We start from the raw sequence: 25,871 nt of genomic DNA on the forward strand, positions 1-25,871 counted from the left end.
AAATGAATGAAAACTATGCAGAGGATGACAAACGGCGTAAATACAGTTTCAAGTGTTTTTATGACTCATGCGGTTAAAAACACCGCACAAAATATTATATTAACGCCTCTCACTCAAGATTTCTCGGTTTATATACGGGAAATAGAGCGGAAATTACCGAAATACCTTAAATTTGAGTAACAGATTGTACATCAGGGGTTACATTAGAACACTTGATTCAGATAGTAAATTATTAAACTAAGGAATTATAAGAACCTCTCAACTTCAAAGGGAAAGGAATGTTATCAGATTCCGTGCAATCTTTTCTAATCTGCCGTTATCTCAACCAGAGCCCGGCCGCTGCGCGACACATCACGCCAGCGTTCGTGGCAAAAACCAGTCCCGCGAACACAGAATACCTAATAACTATATAAAACGAACAAACCACTTACCTTTATTCCTAAACAAGTAAATAAGCAGTAATCCAATAGTCAGATCAACCACAATCCTATTAGAAAATGGACACAACAATTATTTCTATCAAGTTTACACACTTTAGTCAACACGTAACACACAATTTGCACAATGATGTCTTTATATTTTTATCAAATCAAATTCACAATATAAACACCAAATTGGCAATATCGGTTTACTTCAACACTCAAATTCAGAAACGCTTCTATGCATCCATTCCAATTGAAATATCGGCCATCACTAAAAATGTTGCCAGTACCAAACTAAAGTCACGTTATTTTGAACTCACGTGTATTTCTATTGCTAGTATGCGTTTTAAAATTTCCCTACTTTGTAGTTATTGGTTTTAATGTTATTTGTAACTTACAAATTGTAACCTACAAACAGCGCAGCAAGCAGTAATTTAGAAAATAAAAGTTCGTATCTGTTATTGGTTAACAATCTAACAGCCATTAATATTCTTGGATAAGGATAAAATTTTGTGGATTCTACTAAATAGATCACATCACATCCATTTTGTATGATTCTTATTAATAATATTCATAATACTGGCACTATAGTTTATAGAAAATACTAGTTTCTTGTATGTGTGTTCCTAGCGGCCATACTTTAAATCCAACTTTAGGATGTGGCCGGCTGGGTTCTTTGTGTGAGTGATAAAATAAAAACTTGTCGCAGTGTTGCCTGTTATACAACCTAAAAAAAATAAACCATCTTACCTCATTGTAGGTATACGTAGAAGGTAAATTATATATTTGTTTAAGCAACAACGAAAACACTTTTTGCGAATTCATTTCTCCTTACATACAAAAATCCATTTGATCACGTCTATATCCCTTGTGGGGTAGACAGAGTCATCAGTTCCACTGTTTGACATAATGATAGAATTGAGATTCAAGTAGTAACATGTTGCTAGCCCATCGCCTAAAAGAGGAATCTCAAGTATAAGCCTATACTTTAGTTGCCTTTTCACGACATCCATGGTAAGGAATAGAGTGACCTTTTTTTGGATGCTTTTCCTCGAGTGCCATTAACATGTTCTTTATTAAACGAAACCGATAAAAAATAAATTTTAAGACCGGTAAACATGAGTCTGGAATCAGAAAAAAATTTCAAATAAGAATCTAAATAGAAACTGTGTTAATTTGAATATTTTTATTAATAACAAATTATTATAAGACAACTTTGGCTTTTTTCATTCCTTTCAAGCCATTCTTTATAGGAAATAAAGAGTAATATCAAAATTACATCTTACGAAGTGTTTTTGATATTCTCAAACTTCTGTAGTTTTCTCCCTGTTTAAAACAACCGATTATGAAATGGCAACACAAAATGTCGAATGTCATTTTTAAATTTTTTTAATCATTTACATGGAGCATTTTCATAGAGACAACAGTTTATTTAAAAATACCAAATAGGTAATTCTATCATTAGAATACAAATGTCATTTCTCCTTTCGGAATATTTTGGCATGTAGCTAGATATACATACATGTTGCTACATTTTCCTTGGCCTAATATATTTTTACGCCGAAATTCTACAAAATAGATCCAAATTTTTCATTGAAATATAAGTATTCCACACTTCGTGATTAGTATAGATAAATTAACTACAGGGAAATCAATAAAACCCGGTTTATAAGATTATCAGGTTTATTTTTAACAATTCCATCGTAGCTAGACAGTTCGCAACAACAGTTCATACATATAAGATGATCATATTTGTCATAAGTTATATTCATTCAGTTTTCTGGCAACTGATCCAAGTACAAACTAGACAGAAAAAATTAACACAATGGAAGCCTTCTCCACCACTTCCGGAATTTTCTCTATTTTCGTCCTTTTTCTAAGCTTTCTTTTTTAAAACCAAGCAACGGTATTTGATTTACATTTCATTGTCATTTGGACAATTTATTATTAAAAGATGTTTATACACAAATAACTGGTGGGGCCAGTTGCCAGATTATTGATTAACTGATAATAATGCTTCAAACTTTAATGTACGATCTTGTATTAAAACTTGATGAACACAAGATATTGCTACAAGAATAAAATATGTCATTAAAAATCTTGATGAATAAAAAAAAAACTTTAACCCCTTTAATGCGGCAGTACTGGCAGCCAAACCCATACCTATATACATAAAAAAATCAGATTGAAATTTAACATTTCTTATTGTATCTCATTATAATAAAAAACAATAAAGTATTTTAACTTTGGCTTCCAGTAAGCATGACGTGACTTAATCAATAGAAAACTCATAGTCATACCACAGTGAAAAATTTGAGAAACATTTCTTATATTTATTAAACCTGCTGCCATATAAGGGGCCAAGACGTAATTTTTATTTAAAAAATATTAATGTTTAGGCTTGATTCTCTTATTTCATTCCAAAAAAGAAAATTCCATTCTGCATATATCTGTCTATATATATTGAGTAAAAAAATATTTAGCATCACAATAAAAAATATATTTACAACGACATAAAATAAAAATTTATTTTGGAATACATATTTATTTTAATACAATATATGGCAAAATGGCATGGTATAGCCACGATAAGCGAATATTCAATAAAACAGGGTTTTAAGATCTACAAACTTTCTGTTATTAATAATATGATGGCTTTTTTTTTAAAGAAAACTAATTCCCAGTTTTTACATACATTTACAATGACCATAGTCTTCACTCTAAGCCTCTTTTGGGACAGACAAAACCCAGATGTGAGAACCCTTCAAAGGAAAGTTTGTAGATCTAAAATTTTCGTAAGTACCTAATTAAAAATACAGGCACATTTTGTCAATAATCCTAACACACATAGTAAAAAGGGGATAAATATAACTACAAGTAGGTATACAGTTCATAGCTACATAAAATGCAATAAATTGCAAATCCATAACAGGTGACTCGACGCGTACACATTCACAGATAAAAATCTTTGAAAATACATCATCTAAAAATCTCACTAAATTTTAAACTATCACTAAAATATTATAACAGCTACACATGAAAAGAAAATATATTCTTAAAACTCAGAAAAAAGGAAACAAAATACTTTTATCATGTAAAAAAATATTTTAAATAATTAACATCAAAACCAGTTAAGAAATTTTGGCACCAAAATAATAATATATTTAAAAATTCTGGATAAATATTCTGACTGGGACCAGTCACACTACACATCAATTTGGACAAAATTGGTGTGATTTTCATTTTCTATAGAGTTCTTATACACTTTTTTTTTAATAAATCACAAGTCAAGTTACAATCATAAGATTGTAAAAAATATAAAAAAAATGATCATTGATGTAATGATTTCTTGAAAAAGCAAGATGACAAAAACTGGCTGTGCCAACAACCAATCATGAATATATTATAGAATTATTTTTTGAAAATAATATCTGTTTGATATTCTTTATTTCAGAGAAAAATTTATATCTTTTATTGATTTCATGTCATATACATATAACAAACTGAGTCGTTGAGTTAGAATTTAGTAACCCATAACATATAACTCCAATTTACTCTGGGGCCAGCTCAATTTATTCGATTTGACTGTATAACTTTTATTTTGCATAATAAACGTAAAAATGTTTCACATGACTTACAAATATAAAACCAATTTTTTCAAACGTTGAGATATTTTTGTCGATATAACGTTAACATATGACACATACAAGAGCTGAAATTTATTTATTTACAATTCGAATACGAGAATAATATATGGCAACAATTTAAATTTTATATAGAAAATGTATACGATATTTCTTATTCCTAAATATGCCATTGACCTTTGAATACGATAGGCGAAACGTTCAATGAAAAATTAAAGTAATTGAACTGATATAATTTTGTTTTTGTGTGTTTAACTATGTGGTCATCGGCAGAGTAGAATAGAGCCTCATCCCGTGAATGTCGTGAAAGCCGACTAAGGGAAAAGATCACATACATCTTGGTGCCACAAAAGTACACCACAGAGGGTTGACGACAAGCAGGCAGCCGGTCATGAAATCAAAGCTAAAACTTTCTAGTAAGATAAGTGAAATAAAAACTAACATACGGTGCCGACCTCACGTGAAGGGTGGGAAAAGGTAACGACAAAGATAAATAGTTTTTCATTTGGCTATTATAAAGAAGTATTCTACTACTAAAGTCTTTTAATTTGATACCCATATTGAGGGAGTAGTGGCAAAATATGTGATCGGACATTTTGTGGCGGCGGCCATCTTGGACAGATTTCCTTAAAATACAGGCTAAGTCACCTATCAAACAAAGAAAAAAATCTATTAGTCGGGAGCTGCGATGTGTCAGACATATAGACAAATACCTAAAGAAAGGGAATCAAAATATTATTTTTTTAGGAATTCCCTAAAAGTGATTGTGACTTTCAGTTCTCTTCATTGGCAAAACCCTTTTGCCCACTTCTGCCTAAAAGATAAGTAAATATTTTCATCCAAAACTTATTCAAAGGTCATTTGGCGTCTAAATACAGTAGAAAATTTTGGTGTGACACGATAATATGTTTAATCAACTCGAGTATATGATGGTTTAACTACGACGATAATAAAATATACGAGATGGTCTAATTTCTCGATTTTTATTAATTTTTTTCATTTATTTTCTAAACTAGCTGCGTATTCAAAAATTATGACCCAGAAAAATTGTTAAGACTTACACGCCAGCCAATTTTCTATAAGTTCTTAATTTACTAAGCCATCCCACTGGGATAAGATTCCCTGGATGAATATTTTCCTTTAACTTTACTGATATTTGTTGTAAGCAACATTATAAATGTCAAAGTGTGTTTGTATGTTTGTTTTCCGATTTTAACGTCAACCGATCAACATAAAATTTTGTAAAAATATAGTGTGGAGAGCAAAAAAAATATAGGGTACTTTATAGGGTGGGCGGAGCCGCGGGCGAAAGTTAATATTGTATAATAAACAATAATAATCAAAGAAATAATAAAAAAAAAAAACGAAAAGAAAGCATGTCTTCAAAGATTACAGTCCAATGCACATGAATACGCAGCTCTTTATAATTTTCTTAATTTGATATGACACGGCTGATTCCAACATTATTTACAATAAATATATCTATTCTATATAGTAAATGCTTTCCGTAAGTACTTCAAAAATGTAAATCACAATTGGGATATATATGTATATATATTTATAATCCATAGATTACAAATAGTCTTTACTGTGTTTATTCCTTTCGCCGATAATCCATTTTAACTTATGATTTATTCAACATACAATTTCTAAGAAACAACGGGTCTATTTTCGGTGGTTTTATAACCGAACAACTATTAACTGATTAAAACTTTTTTATTAATAATATAGGTATTATTTTTCAAAACGTTTTAATCAGTTAATCCGATGTTGTAAACCATTGTATCTTGAGACATTGCTGTGAACAATTTTTATTTACTGATAGGTCTACCTATCTATGATGGTAGTTTTATGTTGACGCGTTGATACACATGTTTTTTTACTCGATGTGATGACTTATAATTGGCTTGTATTAAATTCTTTAAAAGAATTTCTCAATGGTTACCAGTATATCTTGAGTCGCTACTATGAACACTTAATAGGTAGATTAGGTCTATCTTTGATGGCTAGTGAAATGAACACTCCACCAATTTACCTTGACGCATCGTTATCAACATGCTTCTATCATTGGCCAGTCTTACTGCGTTAAATTTCTCATGTCAAACTATTTTATTTTGAGACGGCGCTTTGAATACTTGTTTAGTATCCATGCGTCTATTTACGATGGCTAGTCTCAACTGTGTTAAATTTCTGAATGTGACTTCAATCTGAATCTTCATAGGTATCCAAATATTTCTCACCACTTTATCATGAGTCGCCGCTGTGAACACTTTATACACATCCATGGGTCTATCTTTAATGGCTAGTGAACTGACTTGACCAAGCCACTTTGACGCGTAGCTTACAACAAGTTCTTACTCCTGACCCGTCTAATTGCGCTGGTCACCACAGCAAGCCGTACAGTCTAGACAGCTATGCTGCTGACCGCTTCGGGATCGCTATCTTTTGCCGCGACAGTTTTGTTGTTCCTGAAAAATAAGTATGGTGTTTGTGATCCATAATTTATTTATTGTTTAGAAATACTTATAGGCTATAGGCTAATATTAAATACAAAGATAACTTAATTAGTAATTCAACTGTTACCTACTTATAACAAACCTACACTGATTGCGTAGATCTGCGCATGCGCGTGCGTCTGTCTGACAGTAGTGAAATTATATATATATGTATATTAATGAAAAGTACCTGTAGGATCCGCATAGCTTCCAGAAGCTCCTGTTTGTCGGCCAACAACCTGGCAGCTTCCTGTTGCGCCGCGTGCGCACATTGCTTTAAAACTGAGGCCTCTTCCACTTTACTGTAAATAAAATTATTATTTTCTTAAGCCATAGGCATATTTTATGATTTAACATCATCTTCCCAATTAATTATAGACATATCATGTCTTTATCAGTTATTATCAAATACGTGATAGACAGAGCCAACAGTCTCAGAAAGACTCTAAGGCCACCGTTCAGTCAAATGGTTTAATGATCGAATTGATTCGGGTATTACAAGAGAGAACGGGGATGAAGCGAAAGTAGTAGTATCTGCCTATCTCCGGGAACATACATACATACATATAAACCCGTCTATATCCCTTGCGGGGTAGACAGAGCCAACAATCTTTAAGAGACTGATAGGCCACGTTCAGCTGTTTGGCTTAATGATAGAATTGCGATCCAAATAGTGACAGGTTGCTAGCATGTCGCCTAAAAGAAGAATCCCAAGTTTATAAGCCTATCCCTTAGTCGCCTTTTACGACATCCATGGGAAAGAGATGGAGTGGTCCTATTCTTTTTCTAATGGTTCTTTATACACGATGACTAACTTACTATAGAGTTGATCATCTTTTCGCTAGCCCCAATCCCAGATTCTTTCTAAAGTCTCCAAAACAGTCGGATGACCATGATCAGATGGATGCCTCAAGCCTTGACAGTTTAACCTAACATTACATACCTGTATCGAATAGCAGGTATCCATTAACGTAATCCTTTTAACGGCCTCAGTGGCGCAGCGGTAGTGCGCTTGTCTGTGACACCGGAGGTCCCGGGTTCGAATCCCGATCAGGGCATGATGAGAAACGAACTTTCTCTGATTGGCGTGGGTCTTGGATGTTTATATATATAAGTATTTATTGTAAAATATAGTATCGTTGAGTTAGTATCTCGTAACACAAGTCTCGAACTTACTTCGAGGCTAACTCAATCTGTGTAATTTGTCCCGTATATATTAATTTTTTATATTTATCCTGTCCACACTAACACCTAGTATAGCCAAACATAGAAATTATTGCCAACTAAAAATAAAAAAAAAACCTAACGTAACAAGCGTAACACTCACGCCCTGAGCTCCCTGTTGTCCTCAGCGATCCTGGCCAAAGTGACCAGCCTCCTCCTCAACTCCTCGTTCTCTCTGTTCAGCCTCTCTATCTGCTGTCTCGCTTCCTCCAGCTCGGGCTGCGGCTGCGGCGTCGCCGGGAGGTCTTTAGTCGAGGGTGTGGAAACCGGCCCTAAGCGGACCACTCCGGCCGAATCCCTGGTCAGTTTGAGGGTTGTAAGGTCGATGTCCAGGGGCTGGGGCGGGGGGGATGATATGGAACGGGTCGGACGATCTTCTATGAGATGTAATTTAACGTTGTCTATCAGAACCTGAAATGTAGAACGGTCATACATACATATGATCACGTCTTTATCCCTTACGGGGTAGACAGAGCCAACAGTCTTGAAAAGACTGATAGGCCACGTTCAGCTGTTTGGCTTAATAATAGAATTGAGATTCAAATAGTGACGGGTTGCTAGCCCATCGCCTAAAAGAAGAATCCCAAGTTTATAAGCCTATCCCTTAGTCGCCTTTTACGACATCCATGGGAACGAGTGGTCCTATTCTTTTTTGTATTGGTGCCGGGAACCACACGGCACGGTAGAACGGTCATTTGTTTTTCGTTTCGTGTGTGTAACTGGCAACACTGGAGGGCTCATATTGAGAGCTCATGGTAGAAGCTTCCAAAGACAAAACTTTTAGTATTCTAATTATCTAGTTCCTTTATTGTTTGCTGGCTGATTGGAAGAAATCCCTTCATGCGGATAAGTCCGCCATTGCAATTGATTAATTCCTTTTATAACTATGCACTATATCTTGTAACTATATAAATGTCTGTGCAATAAACATATAACAAACAAACAAACAAAACAAGTATTATTATTTTTTTCTATAAAAACATAATTAGCAACACCACTTCGTAACACGCTTCATACGTTCCATTTCACGCTTCTAGAACTTTCCAAAGACAAGATGTAGAATTTTCTAAAGATAACTATCTATCAACCAAGGTTCACCTCTAAGGGCATCGGTGGCACCACCACCTCGTCCTCTATAAACTCCGCTAAAGCTAATGCTGTGCTCATGTTAAGCGCTATGCTCAGCTCTCGCACTCTAGCTTCTAGAAGCTCGTCGAAAGGCGCCAAGCCTGTTGGTATACCCTGAAAAAAAAAAAAAATGTATTTCACTTCTGATATCAAGTCATTCTTTTTTTTATCAGATGTTATTCCTCAATTTGTAAAAGAATACCATACCTTATCATTGAGAAGCCTAGGTAGTTGTGTCCTTATAAGTCTAGCTGCGATCCGCGGCGTCTCACGCGGCGCCAACTCTTCCATTTCGTCTGTCACTGGTTCGGAGAATGCGCGCGCGCGCATCGCGAATTTGTTCTAAACGAAATAGAAGAAAAGTTGAGATGTTTTCGTATTTTTAACGATTGGAATCGCTACGATATTTGTGGATTGACATTCGAATTAAAAATAAAGACACTAATGCAAAATTAAAACGGCAAGAACATAAAAAAAGTTGAAACCATAAGTAGCCTCGTCACAGAAACAAAAGGCCGCCTTTTGTGCATCACCTTAGCATATGTTAAGGATTAGTTATTTATAACTTATGAATAATACTGGGTATTCTATCTTTTTCTCTATATATCTCTTCCAGGCTATCCATAGAAAAAAGTAAAAAGTTGAAAAGATAAATTACAATAAATGGATTTAAAGTAAAACTATAAACGTAGCGATTCCTAAAACGAAATTATTTAAAAGCTTAACACCTAGTGTATTATTGATATGATTTTTTTTTTGTATCTAAACTGTTTGTGTACTAGCCTTCACACACACACACTTAAGCCACTCAAATGTTGTAGACGTATATTTGTGTATTCGTTATATTTTTTCATTTGTCGTGTATTTATGTATTAAGCCACATTTAGACAGTTAAAATAATTATTTGTAATTAAGTAACTAGGCAAAAATGATAGTTGAGACATATGAAAATACAGTAGGTAAATACCACTATGAAGAATGTAAGAAAAGAAAATTATCAATATAATTGTATGAAAAAGAGTTGACTATTAAATTTTTTGGAATTTATAAAAACCTGTTTGTATTCTTAGGAAATCTATGAATCCAAGATCATTCAAGCGTCATCATCACTCATGCGTTATATTTTGTTTTTGATGAAAAAATTTAACTAAGAAATAATCGCATAACCACGTCATTATCTCAAAGGAGGACTTTATAACTTTGAACTTTAAGCTTACGTTTAAATGTGACTTCATAAATACTCGACTTTATACATATTAAAAACCAAAATCTTCACATACACATGCGTGCAATGTGGTGAATGTGCAACATAACATACATGCAACTCACCTTATGCAAATTATAAAAAAAGTAAAAATAAAAGTATTAAGCAGAGAATTGTTAAAAACATTGCTTTGAAGATAAATGTAGAAATCTATATATATTTCATAATCTGTTCCTGATGGACTCCGTCTACCCCGCAAGGGATATAGACGTGACAATATATATTCTTTTTCATTTATCTATTACAGCGTGTTATTACAGGCTTAACCCAAATAAACATCACTAAAGTATATGTATGTATAGACTCAAGATCCCAGTTACCATTTCATTCTGCTGTAACAAAAATATTTTGTTTTACAGACCCCATTGTCTATTTCAAGTTTAAAATTTATGACGTCATAGGTACCTAATGGGGTTACATTCTCACGGCTATATACATAGATATATACATAGATTAGTGTTTAGTGTGAGCAACTTACTTGATAACAAGTAAAAAGTAAAATATGATAGCCGGTAAGTTTCTATTGAGTGCTGATTCAGAACGTGTTTTAAATTTAATACTTAAAACGAAATAGCCACTCGCACTGAGCATAAAACGACGTGTGTTTAAATCAATTTATAATTAATAATACAATACCTGTGTGAACTTCGGATGGCTTTGTGAAGCTAAAGTGATAGGTTAGATAACATACAAGGAGAATAGAAGCAATTTTAGGGACATTTCCAGCCACATAAAAAATTGAAACACTCGATTGATTAGATATTGTTTTTTTTTTCTTTTTGTAGAGTAATAGAACCATTTTTAATTTAAGAACGTCTTTAAAATATTATTGCTGATTTACATTGACACAGTTACTTAATCAGCACGAATGTACTTTAAAACCTTTGATTAGTTTAAACGCAGAATCCCCAAAACACTGTTTCCAATTACTCTGTCAATGTAAATAGGCCATAACAAACTAATCTTTTTTCAAAAGTTTTCACAGGTTAATTTTATCAATGACCTTCAGCCGTGTGCTTCGAAAAATTTAAATTAAAGAGAACGTGACAGAAATATCCCCGTCTCATCCACTCACACAACCAAACCCCCTTGGCTACGACACAAACCTACGATCTAGCACGTAACAACTACTCGGTGGTATAGCGACGTGGTCGCACTAATTTAGTACCTTGAGACGGTTCTTTCGGTGACGATAGCCGAGCGGGCGATGAGCCATAGAGAACACAGACACGGAGTTAAAAAAACGGATGCATAGACAATTGTGGCGGGCGGGGGGTGAAGGCGCTTCGATTTTTAAAAGTCTTTTTTTTGGTTGCGGCAAATATGTTAGAAAACTGTCTAAATATTGTCATAACTTGTTTAGCGTGTACTATACCCGAAATATAAATATACCTACCTTAAAAAAGCAACGCTAAAGTGAAATATTTATAATTCAATTCAATTCAAAAGTTTTATGCAATAAATCATATAGTATGTATTTCAGTTCATATGGGTCTTTTATAAATATTATTCAATCAAGCCCATTAAGTCGTTCCATTAAGTAATGTTGCCAACATTTTCCGAAGCCAGTCAGGCAACATAACAATATAATATTTTCAAGCTTAGTTGTAAACGAAGTGCTTTTACCTCCCGTTAACATTATTGCCCAAATCAGCTGTAAATCTTAGGGGTATTACGATGGATTGTGACGTGATACGGTGGCACGGTCATGCAGAAAGAGCATTTACCATGGTCAAGGTCATACAGGACATTCTTAAGTCCAATATTAAACCGCAAGTCAAACATATTAAAAATTAAACAGCTGAACGTGGTTTTTAAGTTTTTAAGACTGTTGGCTCTGTTTACCCCGCAAGGGATATAGACGTGACTATGTGTATGTATGTAAACAGAGGGAGCTAGATTGGTAGGTCCAACGAAAAAGTTTTCTAAGTATTTCCAGATTGGATAATAAATACAACTTCAGACACGACATTATCTGAGAGACTATGAACGATTAACGTCCGAAAAAGATTGTGAGTTTATATGACATTAACCGATTATAATCAGTCGATATAACTGAATCTAATCTCATTTGTAAAACGTACAAATATTACAAAGAGAATTGTTTTTATTTTGTTTACATACGCACATACATATAGTCACGTCTATATCCCTTGCGAGGTAGATAGAGCCAATAGTCTTGAAAATACTGAAAGGCCACGTTCAGCTGTATGCCTTTATGATGGAATTCAGATTCTAATAGTGACAGGTAGCTAGCCCATCACCTACAAGAGGAATCCCAATTTTTGTAAGCCATTCCCTTAGTTGTTTTGTTTCTTTTTATTTTTGAATGATTTTCAACTCAGATGGAAATTTAAAAGCTAGTTAAAAAAATAAGTGACCTGCTGGGTTGGTGGAAATCAATGAAGCTCTTTATTCAACCATGGTAAACGCTTGTCGTCCGATTAAATACTATTTTATAGTATCGAAAAAGTATATACTGACTGACAAATGTTAAGACATGCCATAGAATTGTTAGTGGTTACTCTTAATTAACACCTTTATGTATGATTCTTAATTTACATTTGTGTTACAAATTAAATTTTGATTACTACCAGCAATTGATAATGACAATATTTCTGGACAGATGTCTCAAACTAGAGCGTTATTACAAATATAAAAAAAATTATACCAATGTAATTAAAGTTAACAATTTTTTTTTGTAAAATATTATGTTTTTAAAAATGATATCACTGTTTGATTATCTTTCTGAAAGAAGTTTTTTATTTTATTAAAATTTTACAAATTTGTATCGAAAAGTAAATATTGACTGACAAAATCAATTGCCGGTGTTTAAAAATAATAATGATTAAATTAATGTCAATGTTAAAATGAGGGAATGTATGTGAAATATTTCTATATTCAGTTTATTTATTTGCAAAATTAAATCAATGTTTTTATATTAAATCACATTAAATCAAAGATCACAGGCGTACGTAATTATAATTCTTAAGATTTTTTTTAAAAATATAAATATCCCAACGGCCCCTTTTACCGTGTACCTTAGCTAATTTATAAGTAATATAAAATGTATCTCCTTTCATATGCTATAATTGTTTTAATCTTCAAATTTTGTGAATTACGTATGCATGACCTTTAGACTATAGTCTGTTTAAACAGGTATTTAGAAGAAGTTTAACAAAATCTACGTGACTTGCACTATTCGGCCAATCAAAATTGGGGTCGTATCACAAATTTTCTGTTGGTGTGATGGCCATATGCAGTATATCCCTAGTCACGTGGTAATATTGTTAACTTCTTTAAAATACCTACAAAACAAACTGTAGCAAAATTAATCGTGTGAATTTTAAAAATAAAAAGTATCTTTCCAGCAAGAACGATATTTTTTCCAATATTTTAATACCTGTCTTTAACAATTTTCTTTTATCTTAAGAATAAAATGGAATGCTTCAAAATTATTAGGTAAATCTTTGACTAAATCTCTGCAAACATTTGGATACACTTTAGTCTTCTAGTATCTATAAAAAGAGTAATGTTTTGTTTCGAAATCTAAGGTAGGACTTTATTTTGATTTCTAGTTTCGAAGCTCGATGGAAAGACACTAAAAATCGAATCAGAGATGGGAAAAAGTTAACAAGAAAATAAAAGCTATCCGTTCGAAAAGAATTTAAAAAGGTGAGAATCCAAAAAAAAAATACACAAAAAAAAAGAGCATAAACGTTAGATTTATCTGTTTAATTTGACGCGTAACATATTTATTTACCTCTCCCATCTCCAAAGCGAATCAAACCCAAAATACACACATTACACACACACACATATAACTGGTACACACCTGGAACTCATCCCAGGGTATGGCGCAACACTCGTCCGTGTTGAGATCGTCGCCCACCAGCCTCACGCAGGAATGACCGGCGACGCTCTGATGTATTATGTGAATGTTGTTCAGACGCCACGTACACGTTGATATCTGAGTGGAATGTTAGTTTTATTTTTTCTTTTTTAATTGTGGGGGCGGAGAATGGGGGGAGGGGGAGGTTCTAATTAAAAAATGTTGTTTACACGTTGATATCTGAGTGATATGTTTTGTGAACGTATAACTAGTTTTCAGTCGCAACTTCGTTCATGTACTATCTTTCTCCTAAACAAAAATCGCATTTTTCTGGTATGAAAAAGGTACAATAAACATAGGCATAACATCCTACATTTTTTTCTTTCCATTTGTATGAGTACATGATTAGCTTTATTAAACGAAATTTTTGCCCACAAAATTTCAATACTGTTAAAAAAACAGTACTGCTATTTTTTGGAGTACCATTGTAGACAACTTTGTTTACGTACGCCATAGCAACCGTTGCCATGGTATTGTGCTTTAAATTGAATTATTTCTTTCCTCTTTTCTCCTTCTATCTTCCGTAGGAATAACCAACTTTGTGACTTTACTTCCTACAACCATATTCATTAGTAGTACTGACATATCTATAGAATCGTGAAGCAATTTAGACTTATACTTGAAGGATGACGAAGAACAAAAGAATTGCACAGACAGGCATCAAAATCGATTAATTATCCTTCATACGATGACTCACCACGTCTCTCCTCCTACAGGAACTGGTGACGGAGTGATCGCTCGGTGACGATGACCGTTCCACCACTTCAGCGGCTACTTCGACGCCGCTCGATGCGCGGCCGTGTTCAAATTCCCTGGAAAGAATTTAGCAAATACGATTATTACTATTAATTCGATTTGTAATATTGCGATTTGCGCACTTCAAATGTTCTCCATAACTTCGCTTTGTCCTAAATTCAGACTTTAAATAAAAAAATGTGCCCCCGTGTGGCTTTTTATTATGACGTGTAACGAGAAAGCCATAGTTTCTCGACATTTCTCACTTGATTTCGGCAAGGTATCGGCATTCTCGTAAGTGAAATAACACTAATATTGATCTGACGAGGGACTACAATCAAGTGGCAATTATTTGATGATAAAGATAGACCGTCTCAACAGAAGGTAACATCAGCGTCATCTAGCGTCACATAATACTTTCGAAGTTCTTTGAAAGTTTCCCTTATGATCTAAAGCTGAAGCATTAGAGATAAAATCTGCCAATCGTTCGGCAAAACCAAACAAGCCAAAATCTTGACTTCTGACGTGAACCTAAAAGTTTTTATGAAACTTCACTAAAATTTAAACTAAAACCAATAAAAAAAAAGAATAGAAACACTCCATATCGTTCCCATGGATGTCGTAAAAGTGCGACTAAGGGCTAGGCTTATAAATTTTCGGTTATTTGATGGGCTAGCAACCTGTCACTATTTGAATCTCAATTCCATCATCAATCCAAACAGTTGAACATGACCTACGAATCCCTGTGTAACCCGCAAAGAATTGACTATATTACATATAAACCCATGCAACATATAAGTAGTTTTAAAGATTCAATCCATCTCACCGGAAGGCGACATCGGCGTCGTCGGGCGACTCGGCCGCGAGCCCCACCAGCACGTAGCGCTCGCTGTCGGAGCTGGCGGTGGAGGCGGCGTCGCTGCGCGCGTCCTCGCGGGCCAGCGCGCCGTCCAGCGACGTCACCAGCGACGTCAGGCCGCGCCGCATCGACGAGAAACCTGTTCGTGTGCCGGTGTTGTTATCACAATTCGAATTTGTTAAATACGAAATGGCTTTGAAAAGACTGATGATATGTCTGATATACGTGCTAAACGTGGCCTGTGAGTCTTTTCGGGACTGTTGGCTCCAGCGCGCCGTCCAGCGACGTCACCAGCGACTTCAGGCCGCGCCGCATCGACGAGAAACCTGTTCGTGTGCCGGTGTTGTTATCACAATTTGAATTTGTTAAATGCGAAATGGCCTTAAAAAGACTGATGATATGACTGATACACGTGCTAAACGTGGCCTGTGAGTCTTTTCGGGACTGTTGGCTCCAGCGCGCCGTCCAGCGACGTCAGGCCGCGCCGCATCGACGAGAAACCTGACGGCGGGCCGGTGTTGTTATGCGAATTTGAATTTGTTTAAATCCGAAATGGCCTTGAAAAGACTGATGATATGACTGATACACGTGTTAAACGTGGCCTGTGAGTCTTTTCGGGACTGTGGGCTCTGTCTACCCCGCAAGGGGGGACGTGATTATATGTGTGAATGTTTGTTAAATCCGAAATGGCGTCAAGTACTCGCAGTGACAAATTGTAGAGTTAGCAAAAAAAAAGGAGGTTTGTTTACAGTTTGTAGTTATTATATTTTTTTTTTTAAATCAAAAACATAATTAATAAAACTACGGTACATTATATAAATTTACATTAAACAAATAGCTGAACGTGGCAATTTAATTCTTTTCAAGACTGTTGGCTCTGTTTACCCCGCAAGGAATAAAGATGTGACCATATGTATGTATATATAAAACAATATGATATAATTAATAAACCTATAATTACACGTAAATATAAAACAAGAACTTATTATTATAAATTAGGCCATTTTTTCGCATGCAGTACCACCGTGTGTGAGTAGACGTGGATTAGTGTGCGAGTGAGAAGTCATGAGTTTGGCCGTCATTTTAGATTCGTTTCTTTATTGAAACGGGTTATACATGAGACGACACGAAGAAAGAAGGGATCAGAGCATATTTTGTCTTGTTGCAAAAAAAATTGCCAGGTTGCATGAAGATAGTTATAATGTGGATGAAGCGAAAGAAGTATGCATTTTACCGTAATACGGCCGCGTTCCAAAATACCGACTCTGTTAATGTGTTTTGTGACGGTATTTGGCGTGTCAACAACTCGGCGGCAGAAGAATATGATGTTGTTTGTTAGAGATATGTCAAAAATAATTTTTATTGTCAAAGGTTCTTAATTTATATGTTGAATAATATAGTGATTTTATACTGATTATTTTCTCCTCTTTTCTTCTTCTTTCTTCTGTAGGAATAAATAACTTTAATAACTATACTGCCTACAGTGAGTACCGTGCGCGTTTAATATCTGCAGTATTTATAAATGACCTTATTTCTCGTTGGTTTTAAGATTTAGTTTACTGGTAGTTGAGTTAACTACGATGACACTGTATATGGGCTGTAGTTGTTTTTTTTGTAATTATATAATTGTTAATTTTATAGTCGTAAGTTTTCCCGATTAGTTTAAATAAATAAATATACAATACTTCAGGTTATTACTCAACCAAATCCAAGAAGTCAAGCTATAGCAAAGGCGAGTTTAAAACCTGGTTGTAAATTAGTTTCGAAGGTAAAAATTTCGAAGTGATACCCTGCAATTTAAGACAACTAGATGTGCAACCGGGATCATAACAAAATCACGCCTCTTTCCCGGGGGGATAGGCAAAGAATCATATAGAAAAGGATACCGCGCCCCAAAGAGGATTAATTTCTTGTTAGCATATAAAAACCGGACATTAGTAGTAATCACCTGCTTTGCACAAACGAGAAACCTGTTCGTAAGCGGACCCTGGGCTCTTTTCCTCTGGGGGGAATGCAACCAGGACAATTGCCAGGATAATAACGACGGAAACTATAATATGAAAAAAAAAAACATTCTTTATTGCACCAGGCAAAAAGTTTCTAGTCAATCTAAACTTCACACCCAGTGTTTACGCCGTGACTACCAATCAAGATAACTATATATCACGCGATGATTACGCGTCCAATCACAGCCATGCAGCCGCTCCAGGCCTTACTGCACGCCATTTAGCGCCTTCCCTTCGTTTCCTCAATAACCTGTCTCTGGTCATACGCGCCACACTACTTTTGTATAGCTCCCTATTGTAAAGATTCGTTTTATTGTAATCTTAGTTCAAAATTGCAAATTGTAAATGATCTTACCGAGAATTTCATTTTCTCGATGTTCTATCACAGACACCCAGGATTTGACAGTGTAACAGTGGCAACTCGGTCTCTCTGTTGAGGACGCAATCGCGACTAATGGCTGAAGAATGATATCTCCAAGTTTTTTTAAACCCCGATTCTTGGATTTGTCTACCGCGAAGACGCTTCTTCCAAAAGACAAGATGACCAATGATGGGAACTCACCAGCGAAGCCGAGTCCAGGGCTGGGCGGATGGACCTCATCAGCGGGCAATGTCTGGGCTGTGAACACCTCCACAGACGCGGTGGCTAATACTCCGCTGTCACGGTCTTGCATAGATGGCGCCATCGTCGCTTCCGAACCTGTGTCGTTATTTTTATTTAGTGGATAACTACGATGACAAAAATATTATCAAAAGCAATAAAATAAGGCAAAATTTTCATTAAAAAAAATATACATTAAGCAAGAATGGTTGACTGGAAGAGATTGCATTGCAGTGTGAAGGGTATCGACAATGTACGGGTGGAATCCTTGCCCACGCCGTGATGTCCAATATTATAATATACTAGCTGTTCCGGCAAACGTTGTTTTGCCATATAAATAATTTTGAAGGTATTTCTAGTTTAAGGGTGTACAACCCTTATCACTAAGGGGTATGAAAAAAAGATGTTGGCCGATTCTCAGACTTAACTCAATATGCTCACAAAAATTCATGGAATCGATCAAGCCGTTTCAGAGGAGTACGGGAACGAACATTGTGACACGAAAATTTTATATCATCATACTCTTCTTCTTAAATTTAAAAGCTACTTAACTTACTTTAATTTCATTGTACCGAAAAACGAATATAATTTCACTAGCGACCCGCCCCGGCTTCGCACGGGTGCAAAATTATAAATGTTATTATACATAAAAACCTTCCTCTTGAATCACTCTACCTGTTACAAAAAACCGAATCAAAATCCGTTGCGTAATTTTAAAGATTTAAGCATACAGACAAACAGACTAAAATAGCGACTTTGTTTTATACTATGTAGTGATGAAGTTCGAATACTCACCCATCTTCATATCCTGAAGGCTGGACGAGTCCAGGGGCACACTGTCAAGGTCCCGGGAGGACTCTTGTCCCGGGCAGTTGGAAGGCAGCACTAGCGTCAACTCCACCGCTGGTACCACGAGACCTACTACAATTGCTCTGAAAAGAACATACATACAGTCACGTCTATATCCTTTGCGGGGTAAACAATCTTGAAAAGACGGACCATAGATTTTTTTTAAATGACCACAGGAACATGAGATATGGACACTTGTGGGTACGTTCTTTTTTTATTATGCCACCATTTTGGAAAAGGGAGATGGTTGAGTCCGACATAAGCACAGGCTACGCAAGGTACTGTAACGTATATCGTCAGATCACCTAGAATAGGGGGTGGGAAATACAGAACTAGAAGGACACTGCAATGGTAAAGAGCAAACGCGGGAGAAGCGCACTCCTCACATGATTCCGCGCCATCTATTTTTATAAACATAAAACACTTAATAGTAAACACTTCAATATATTTCCGTGCGATGCTGTCCAGTTACGAATACTGGACACCCAAAGACTCATGAACGAACACTTCACGAGAACGAAATAAAGATGCTGAGATGGTCCGGAGGTAAGTAAGTAAGTACCTAAGGAAGTCTGACACGACTAGAAAGGATACGCAATAAATACATCCGCGGAAGCTTTGAAGAGCACCAATTGCAAAGAAGGCCCAAGTACGGCCATATAATGAGGCCTATGTGATGGAAGACGCCTTAAACCTACTGGAAGCTAAAAGTGGACGAGGCCGCCCGCCATTGATCTGGTGGTCAAGCATCGACATAGACTTGTAGAAAGTTGTTGTTTAGAAAGTTGAAAATTTAAAAGAAAGTTAAAAAAAGAAAACTTATTTTTATTTTATTTGACGAAATATTCGTATTGACATAATTAGTTCTACATTCATTCATGTTTTTTAATGTAGAAAATGTGCATTCGTCCACGTTTTAGATTTAAGAGATCCATATTTGTAAATTGACGTCCGATGACAATGCTGCAGTGTAGTTTGTTCCGCCGCTTCTTCTACACATGCGCTTTGGAAGCGGTAGTAGTTATAATTAGATTTAAGTTATGTGACGTCAATAAGCGATACCTTGTATCTAATTTTGAAAATAAATCTATTCTATTCTAAAAGCCCAACTTCCCGATTTGAAAACCCAGGAAAGCTGACATTACCCTGGCGCAAATTATTGAGGAGACCCGACCCCAAACAATGGGTTGGACAAAGAAGAAGAGCTACCGCAACATTCTTTCAAACATACGTAGATGGCGCTAGTGTTTATTTCTATAGCATATCCTTTTGTAAATGGCATAGTTACCGACAGCTAACTTATCACTTCTCTTCCAACACAACTACTTACATGGCGATGGGTTTGTAAAAAGGATAGTACTCACCCATTCTTAGCGTCCGGCTGCCTATCGGCGTCGTGTGCCAGCCAAGCGGCCATGTCAGAGACTCTCTCCAACTGTCTCAAGAGGAAGAGCATCTGATAGTGGTTGAGCTGGAGACCAGCCAATCCCGACGCTCGAGCCACGACGGAAATGCGAGAGAAACCGGCGTCGAAGCATATCTATAATGTGATACGAGTTTTTTACGATTACATTCGATGTGCCGTGTGGTATCCGGCACCTTAGAATAGGACCACTCTATACCTTTCTCATGGATGTCGTAAAAGGCGACTAAGGGGTAGGCTTATAAACTCTTATTTTAGGCGATGAGCTAACAACCTGTCACTATTTGAATCTCAATTCTATCTTAAAGCTACGTGGCCTATCACTCTTTTCAACACTGTTGGCTCTGTCTACCCCGCAAGGGATACAGACGTGATTATATGTATGTATGTATGTAAGATAACTACAAAACCAACCCAAGCAGTGAAAGGCGTGGCGTCCAGTAGAGGTGCAGGCTTGTAGTTGGTAGCCCTCGCGCCGCAGAAGTCCGCCCACAGCGGCTCCACTCGTGCGCACCACACGCTGCGGCACTCCTTCCATAGCAGCTCCGGCGACATGGCCGTGCCGCGGTCTATGTCGTCCAAGTCTGAAAAAAGAAGTGAGTTATTTAATCTATACTTTTATTTATTAAGCTGATGAGTTTGTTTGTTTGTTTGTTTGAACGCGCTTATCTCAGGAACTACTGGTTCGAATTGAAAAATTATTTTTGTATTGAATAGCCATCACTATATAACATCACGTTGCAAATATAAGGAGTTAACAAAAACGGGGAGAATTATTCATCCTTGATTGGCTTGGCTTCAATGATGCCCAAAATAACTATTCCACGCGGTCGAAGTTGCGGGCAGAGCTATTAATAATAAAGAGAAAATATTTGTATGTTTTGCAATGAATAAACTCAAAAAACTTCGGTTTAAAGATATTTATCGACCCATAAAAATACATAAATTACAATTAGCCTAAAACTAATACAGACAGTATGTCAAACTTTAAGAATGGATACAAACGTCGCAGTTGTGTATTTAATTTTTTATCTATAATTGACATTTCTTGTTTTGAATATAACTATTTAGTCTTCGTGCTAGTTCTTGCGCTCTAAAGGAAGCCAAAGTTGTGGAATCCCTTAAATTCTCGTTTAAGTCATTAAATATTTTCGCTCACTCGAAATTCGCCACAGATATAGCACAGACCTTCAGAGTGACATACTTTTTATAGATTTACCCACGGGAGCGAAGCCCCGCGCAAAAGCTAGTAAATAATATAATGAAAAAAAAAAGACACTTAATGATCAAAAGTCAGTATGTAGGTGTTCTAATGTTCGTGATATTATCTCGAAAAGTTAACTTCGACATCGTCAAATAAATTCGACTTCCTCTTCTCTTTTATTCAAGTTTTTCTTTTTTTATATGACAAAATTTGAAATAAAATTTTTAATATACGAACAGATTCGATCAAAAAAGGTATATTTGTAAGTCGAGTGAAAAATTCAGATTCTTCAAATTTACAATGATTTCGTGTTTTTATCATGGCTACCGTTTTGATTTATCCCTTTTCATTGTTCAGATAAACCATAGATTTATACAATAGTGGAAATATGTAGTCTCCGCCTACCCCTCCGGGAAAGAGGAGTGATTTTATGTATTCATGTAAATATTGTCGGAACTTACTGTCAGCGTGCAATATAAACTGTTCGTGTATCGGATCCAAATCTTCAGGTGTACACGGGAATTCTCCGCGAGGTGGCGCTGTCCGCCTCAACGCCGACAAAATGGCGGCCAAGTCTGCTCTAGTACCCGCGCCATCTGAAAACAAGGAATTATAATGAGAACAATAAAACAAATAACTTATTAGATCAAGTTCATTACACTTCTTTTATTCTTAAGTCATAGTACAAAAACGGTAAGTTAGTTAATCCTTCTCATTCATTTAATTATTTACTAATTTTAAACATCGAGAACGTTAAACACAAGAAACAAAATTACATGGGTTCTGCTTATTTCAAAAGAAATCTCTTCCAGCAGACCCGAGATAGGAGACATGATGGAAAGGGTCATTCTTCTTTATCCTCCTGTGTTATTTCCGCTTACATACTAACCTCCCTGGGGAGGAGCCCTAGGTGCGCGGTTCCTACTTATACAAATTATAATATAATAATTGATAATTAACTAACTAGTTCTCGCAGACTCTCGCACATTGGTGAGTATAGCCCGAGCGGTGCAAATCTGCAATTCCTTGGGCCGATCCCGCTGTTGGGAGACGTGTTCAGAGCCGGCTTCTAGAACGATCTGGAATGAAACGGAACGATTTTAATATAATCGAAATAAAAATATAGATATTTCAAAAGAAATAGCTTCCCTCCCCAAGGAACTATTACTAATAACGTACCAAATTACGGTCCAATATTAATTGCGAATGTCTGTTGTCCTCTGACGACACTTTTCCGAGTAACGTACATTAGTTTTATTGCTAACCGAAGTTTTAACGGTGAAGGAAACATGCCCGCAGATTCGTGCACATGTTTCAGGCAAATATTGTCACAGCTCTGATATGAATCATGATCCAATATGGACTGGAATTCCTTGCGGAGTTTGGAAAAATGCAACAGCTTCGTGTAAAAACCTGGCTTTCTCAATCCGGGATCGTACATAGGCAGACCTCGGGCTCATCTTTAGAAAGGTAAGGTCGCAACCTGGACTAACACCAGGCTTTTGATTGGAACGAGTGTTAGATTTACCAAATCGTGGCTAGAGTTCGCTGCTCTCACGTTGGCTTCCTCACAGAGTACCCTTTCTACATACATACATACATATGGTCACGTCCATATCCCTTGCGAGGTAGACAGAGCCAAAAAGACTGAATGACCAGGTTCAGCTATTTGGTAGAATTGAACTTAATAATAGAATTGAGATTCAAATAGTGACAGGTTGCTAACTCATCGCCTAAAAAGAATCCCAAGTTTGTAAGCCTATCCCTCTATCCCTCAGTCGCCTTTTACGACATCCATGGGGAAGAGATGGAGTGGTCCTATTCTTTTTTGAATTGGTGCCGGGAACCAAACGGCCCTTTCTTTACCCTTTCTTGACCCTACAAAATCTTTAATGGAAGGTATGGTACCTTAGGCATGATAGCTTCACACCGCACATCCATATAAGCAGGTTTCCCATCATCATCACCACTATCCAACGCTCTGGCCACGTGAGGGAGGAATGCCCCGAGCCATATCACACTGGACGAGTCAACCGAGACTCGAACCGGAGACACCTGGACGTAGAGCTTCGGCGCTGGCACTGGGGAAAGAGATAAAAAAATTATCTAAAAGAATATGGGTCTAACATTTGTTTAAAACCGGAATTGTTACAGATTAGGGGCTTTTCGGCTCAAGGAATCGATTTATCAAGGTCCTAGGTTCGAGAAAAGCTCGGTTCCCAAGATATATAAACATTTTAAAAACCGCGTTTTAAGAAACTATATCAGCGCCATCTCTGGTAGACCGAGCAAAGCTCGGTCAACCAGGTACTGTATTAAACTTCAAGGCGATCAATTCAGTGGTTTAAATGTGAAAGAAACAATACAAACACACTTTCAGATTTATAATATTAGTATAGATTTCAAAGTTAGCCGAGATGCATATTGAGTGCATGTAATTTAAGTGTATACCAGGGAAAAAGTGAAAAAGTGCGAAAATGTCGGTTCATGGAATAAGTATTACATAAGCATTCATAATCAATAGGCGATGCGACTAGCATACATACATACATACATACATAAAATCACGCCTCTTTCCCGGAGGGGTAGGCAGAGACTACCTTGCGACTAGCAACCCGTCACTATTTTGGTTCTGTTCATCAACTAAATGCCCCGCAATTTCTTATGTTCTGTCCACCTCGTAAGGGATAAAGTAATATATGTATGTATGTACTAGGGTTGAGACAGCAGACATCGCCAGGGTAATAGAAGAAAGTGAGTTTCGCGTGTCGCAGCCCCGGCAGGTCGCTTTTTCAGTCCTGACTACCGGACGGAGCACTTTCCTTGATTTCGATCCTCTAGACACCTGAATGTTAACTTACCAGGGAAACACACATCGCCAGGGTAATAGAAGAATGTGAGTTCCGCGTGTAGCAGCCCCGCGTCCCCTGGTAAGGTCGCTTTCTCAGCGCTGACCAGCGGCCGGGGGGCTTCCCTTGATTTTGATCCCGTAGACACCTTCACAAAGTAATTAATAAAACTAATTAACAAGAATGATTATCTAAATTTGCTAGCCTATCGCTTAAAAGAAGAAACCCAAGTTCTTAAACCTATCCCGTAGTCGCCTTTTACGACATCCATGGGAAAGAGATGGAGTGGTCCTATTCTTTTTTGTATTGGTGCCGGGAACCACACGGCACTCACAAAAAAATCATTTTCCTTAAAAAATTCACCACAATAGAGACGACTTATCTTTCTGTGATCTATTACACAACTCCTTTGTGACATAATATCTTACTCTAATTTCTTGTGGCTTGAAAAAATATCGTTGTACGCATGCGTGCGTGACAGTAAACACGCCATTTCGTGAGATAATCTGTGACAACTGTCACACTACTGGTGTGTGCGCCTTTCGGCCATAATAGATGGATAGTTCATTTATTTATTTGATTTTCTACACAAACAGTATACAACATAACGTAACGTAAAATAACAAATAAAAAAGGGGTATGTCTTGCAGCAATACAAAATGGTCATAACTCAACGAGTTCATAGTTATAGAGCAATACGCCGATAATCAGTCATGACCTTGGTAATAATAATGGATCAGCTATTAAAAATGTTGTCAAATCTCACCTTATAAACGGTGTAGTCATCTATCCTCAACACGAGGCACGTGGTCATCAGTTTGCCAAGCTGTTGCAGTATACGAGTGCGAGTGGGCGACGCTGTAACAATAATAATTATAATATTTATATATTTAATGTATTCTTCTTGAGATTCTTTTTTAGGCGATGGCCTAGCAACCTGTCACCTGCAAGGGACCATAGACGTGACCATATGTATGTATGTAAAAAAATATCAAGAAGAACATACATACATACATACATATGGTCACGTCTATATCCCTTGCGGGGTAGACAGCGCCAACAGTCTTGAAAAGACTGAATGGCCACGTTCAGCTATTTGGCTTAATAATGGAATTGAGATTCAAATAGTGACAGGTTGCTAACCCATCGCCTAAAAAAGAATCCCAAGATTGTAAGCCTATCCCTTAGTCGCCTTTTACGACATCCATGGGAAAGAGATGGAGTGGTCCTATTCTCTTTTGTATTGTTGCCGGGAACCACACGGGATATTTTTTTT

The 25,871-nt window shown here is 36.4% G+C and overlaps 2 protein-coding genes across 2 annotated transcripts in view; both read right to left on the reverse strand.

Moving 5' to 3' along the window:
- LOC106136631 (protein kinase C and casein kinase substrate in neurons protein 1) overlaps window positions 1-720 on the reverse strand; it is a 100,118-nt gene extending 99,398 nt beyond the window's left edge. The window contains exon 1 of the mRNA XM_013337239.2: window positions 432-720. The gene's annotated coding sequence lies outside the window, so the exon portion shown is untranslated. The remainder of the gene's footprint in view (window positions 1-431) is intronic.
- Window positions 721-2,198: 1,478 nt separating this feature from the next.
- LOC106136635 (bridge-like lipid transfer protein family member 3B) overlaps window positions 2,199-25,871 on the reverse strand; it is a 39,049-nt gene continuing 15,376 nt past the window's right edge. Inside the window, exons 12-28 of the mRNA XM_013337247.2 lie at window positions 25,362-25,453; window positions 24,608-24,743; window positions 23,655-23,827; window positions 22,711-22,825; window positions 22,208-22,342; window positions 20,957-21,126; window positions 20,484-20,659; window positions 19,066-19,202; window positions 18,232-18,369; window positions 15,631-15,802; window positions 14,767-14,881; window positions 14,013-14,147; window positions 9,121-9,255; window positions 8,884-9,027; window positions 7,889-8,196; window positions 6,752-6,863; window positions 2,199-6,534 (exon numbers count right to left, since the gene is read on the reverse strand). Of these exons, the coding sequence (XP_013192701.2) occupies window positions 6,505-6,534; window positions 6,752-6,863; window positions 7,889-8,196; window positions 8,884-9,027; window positions 9,121-9,255; window positions 14,013-14,147; window positions 14,767-14,881; window positions 15,631-15,802; window positions 18,232-18,369; window positions 19,066-19,202; window positions 20,484-20,659; window positions 20,957-21,126; window positions 22,208-22,342; window positions 22,711-22,825; window positions 23,655-23,827; window positions 24,608-24,743; window positions 25,362-25,453 (2,423 nt within the window). The 3' untranslated portion in view covers window positions 2,199-6,504. The remainder of the gene's footprint in view (window positions 6,535-6,751; window positions 6,864-7,888; window positions 8,197-8,883; window positions 9,028-9,120; window positions 9,256-14,012; window positions 14,148-14,766; window positions 14,882-15,630; window positions 15,803-18,231; window positions 18,370-19,065; window positions 19,203-20,483; window positions 20,660-20,956; window positions 21,127-22,207; window positions 22,343-22,710; window positions 22,826-23,654; window positions 23,828-24,607; window positions 24,744-25,361; window positions 25,454-25,871) is intronic.

This window comes from Amyelois transitella, chromosome 21 (assembly GCF_032362555.1).
Source record: "Amyelois transitella isolate CPQ chromosome 21, ilAmyTran1.1, whole genome shotgun sequence".
NCBI lineage: Eukaryota > Metazoa > Arthropoda > Insecta > Lepidoptera > Pyralidae > Amyelois > Amyelois transitella.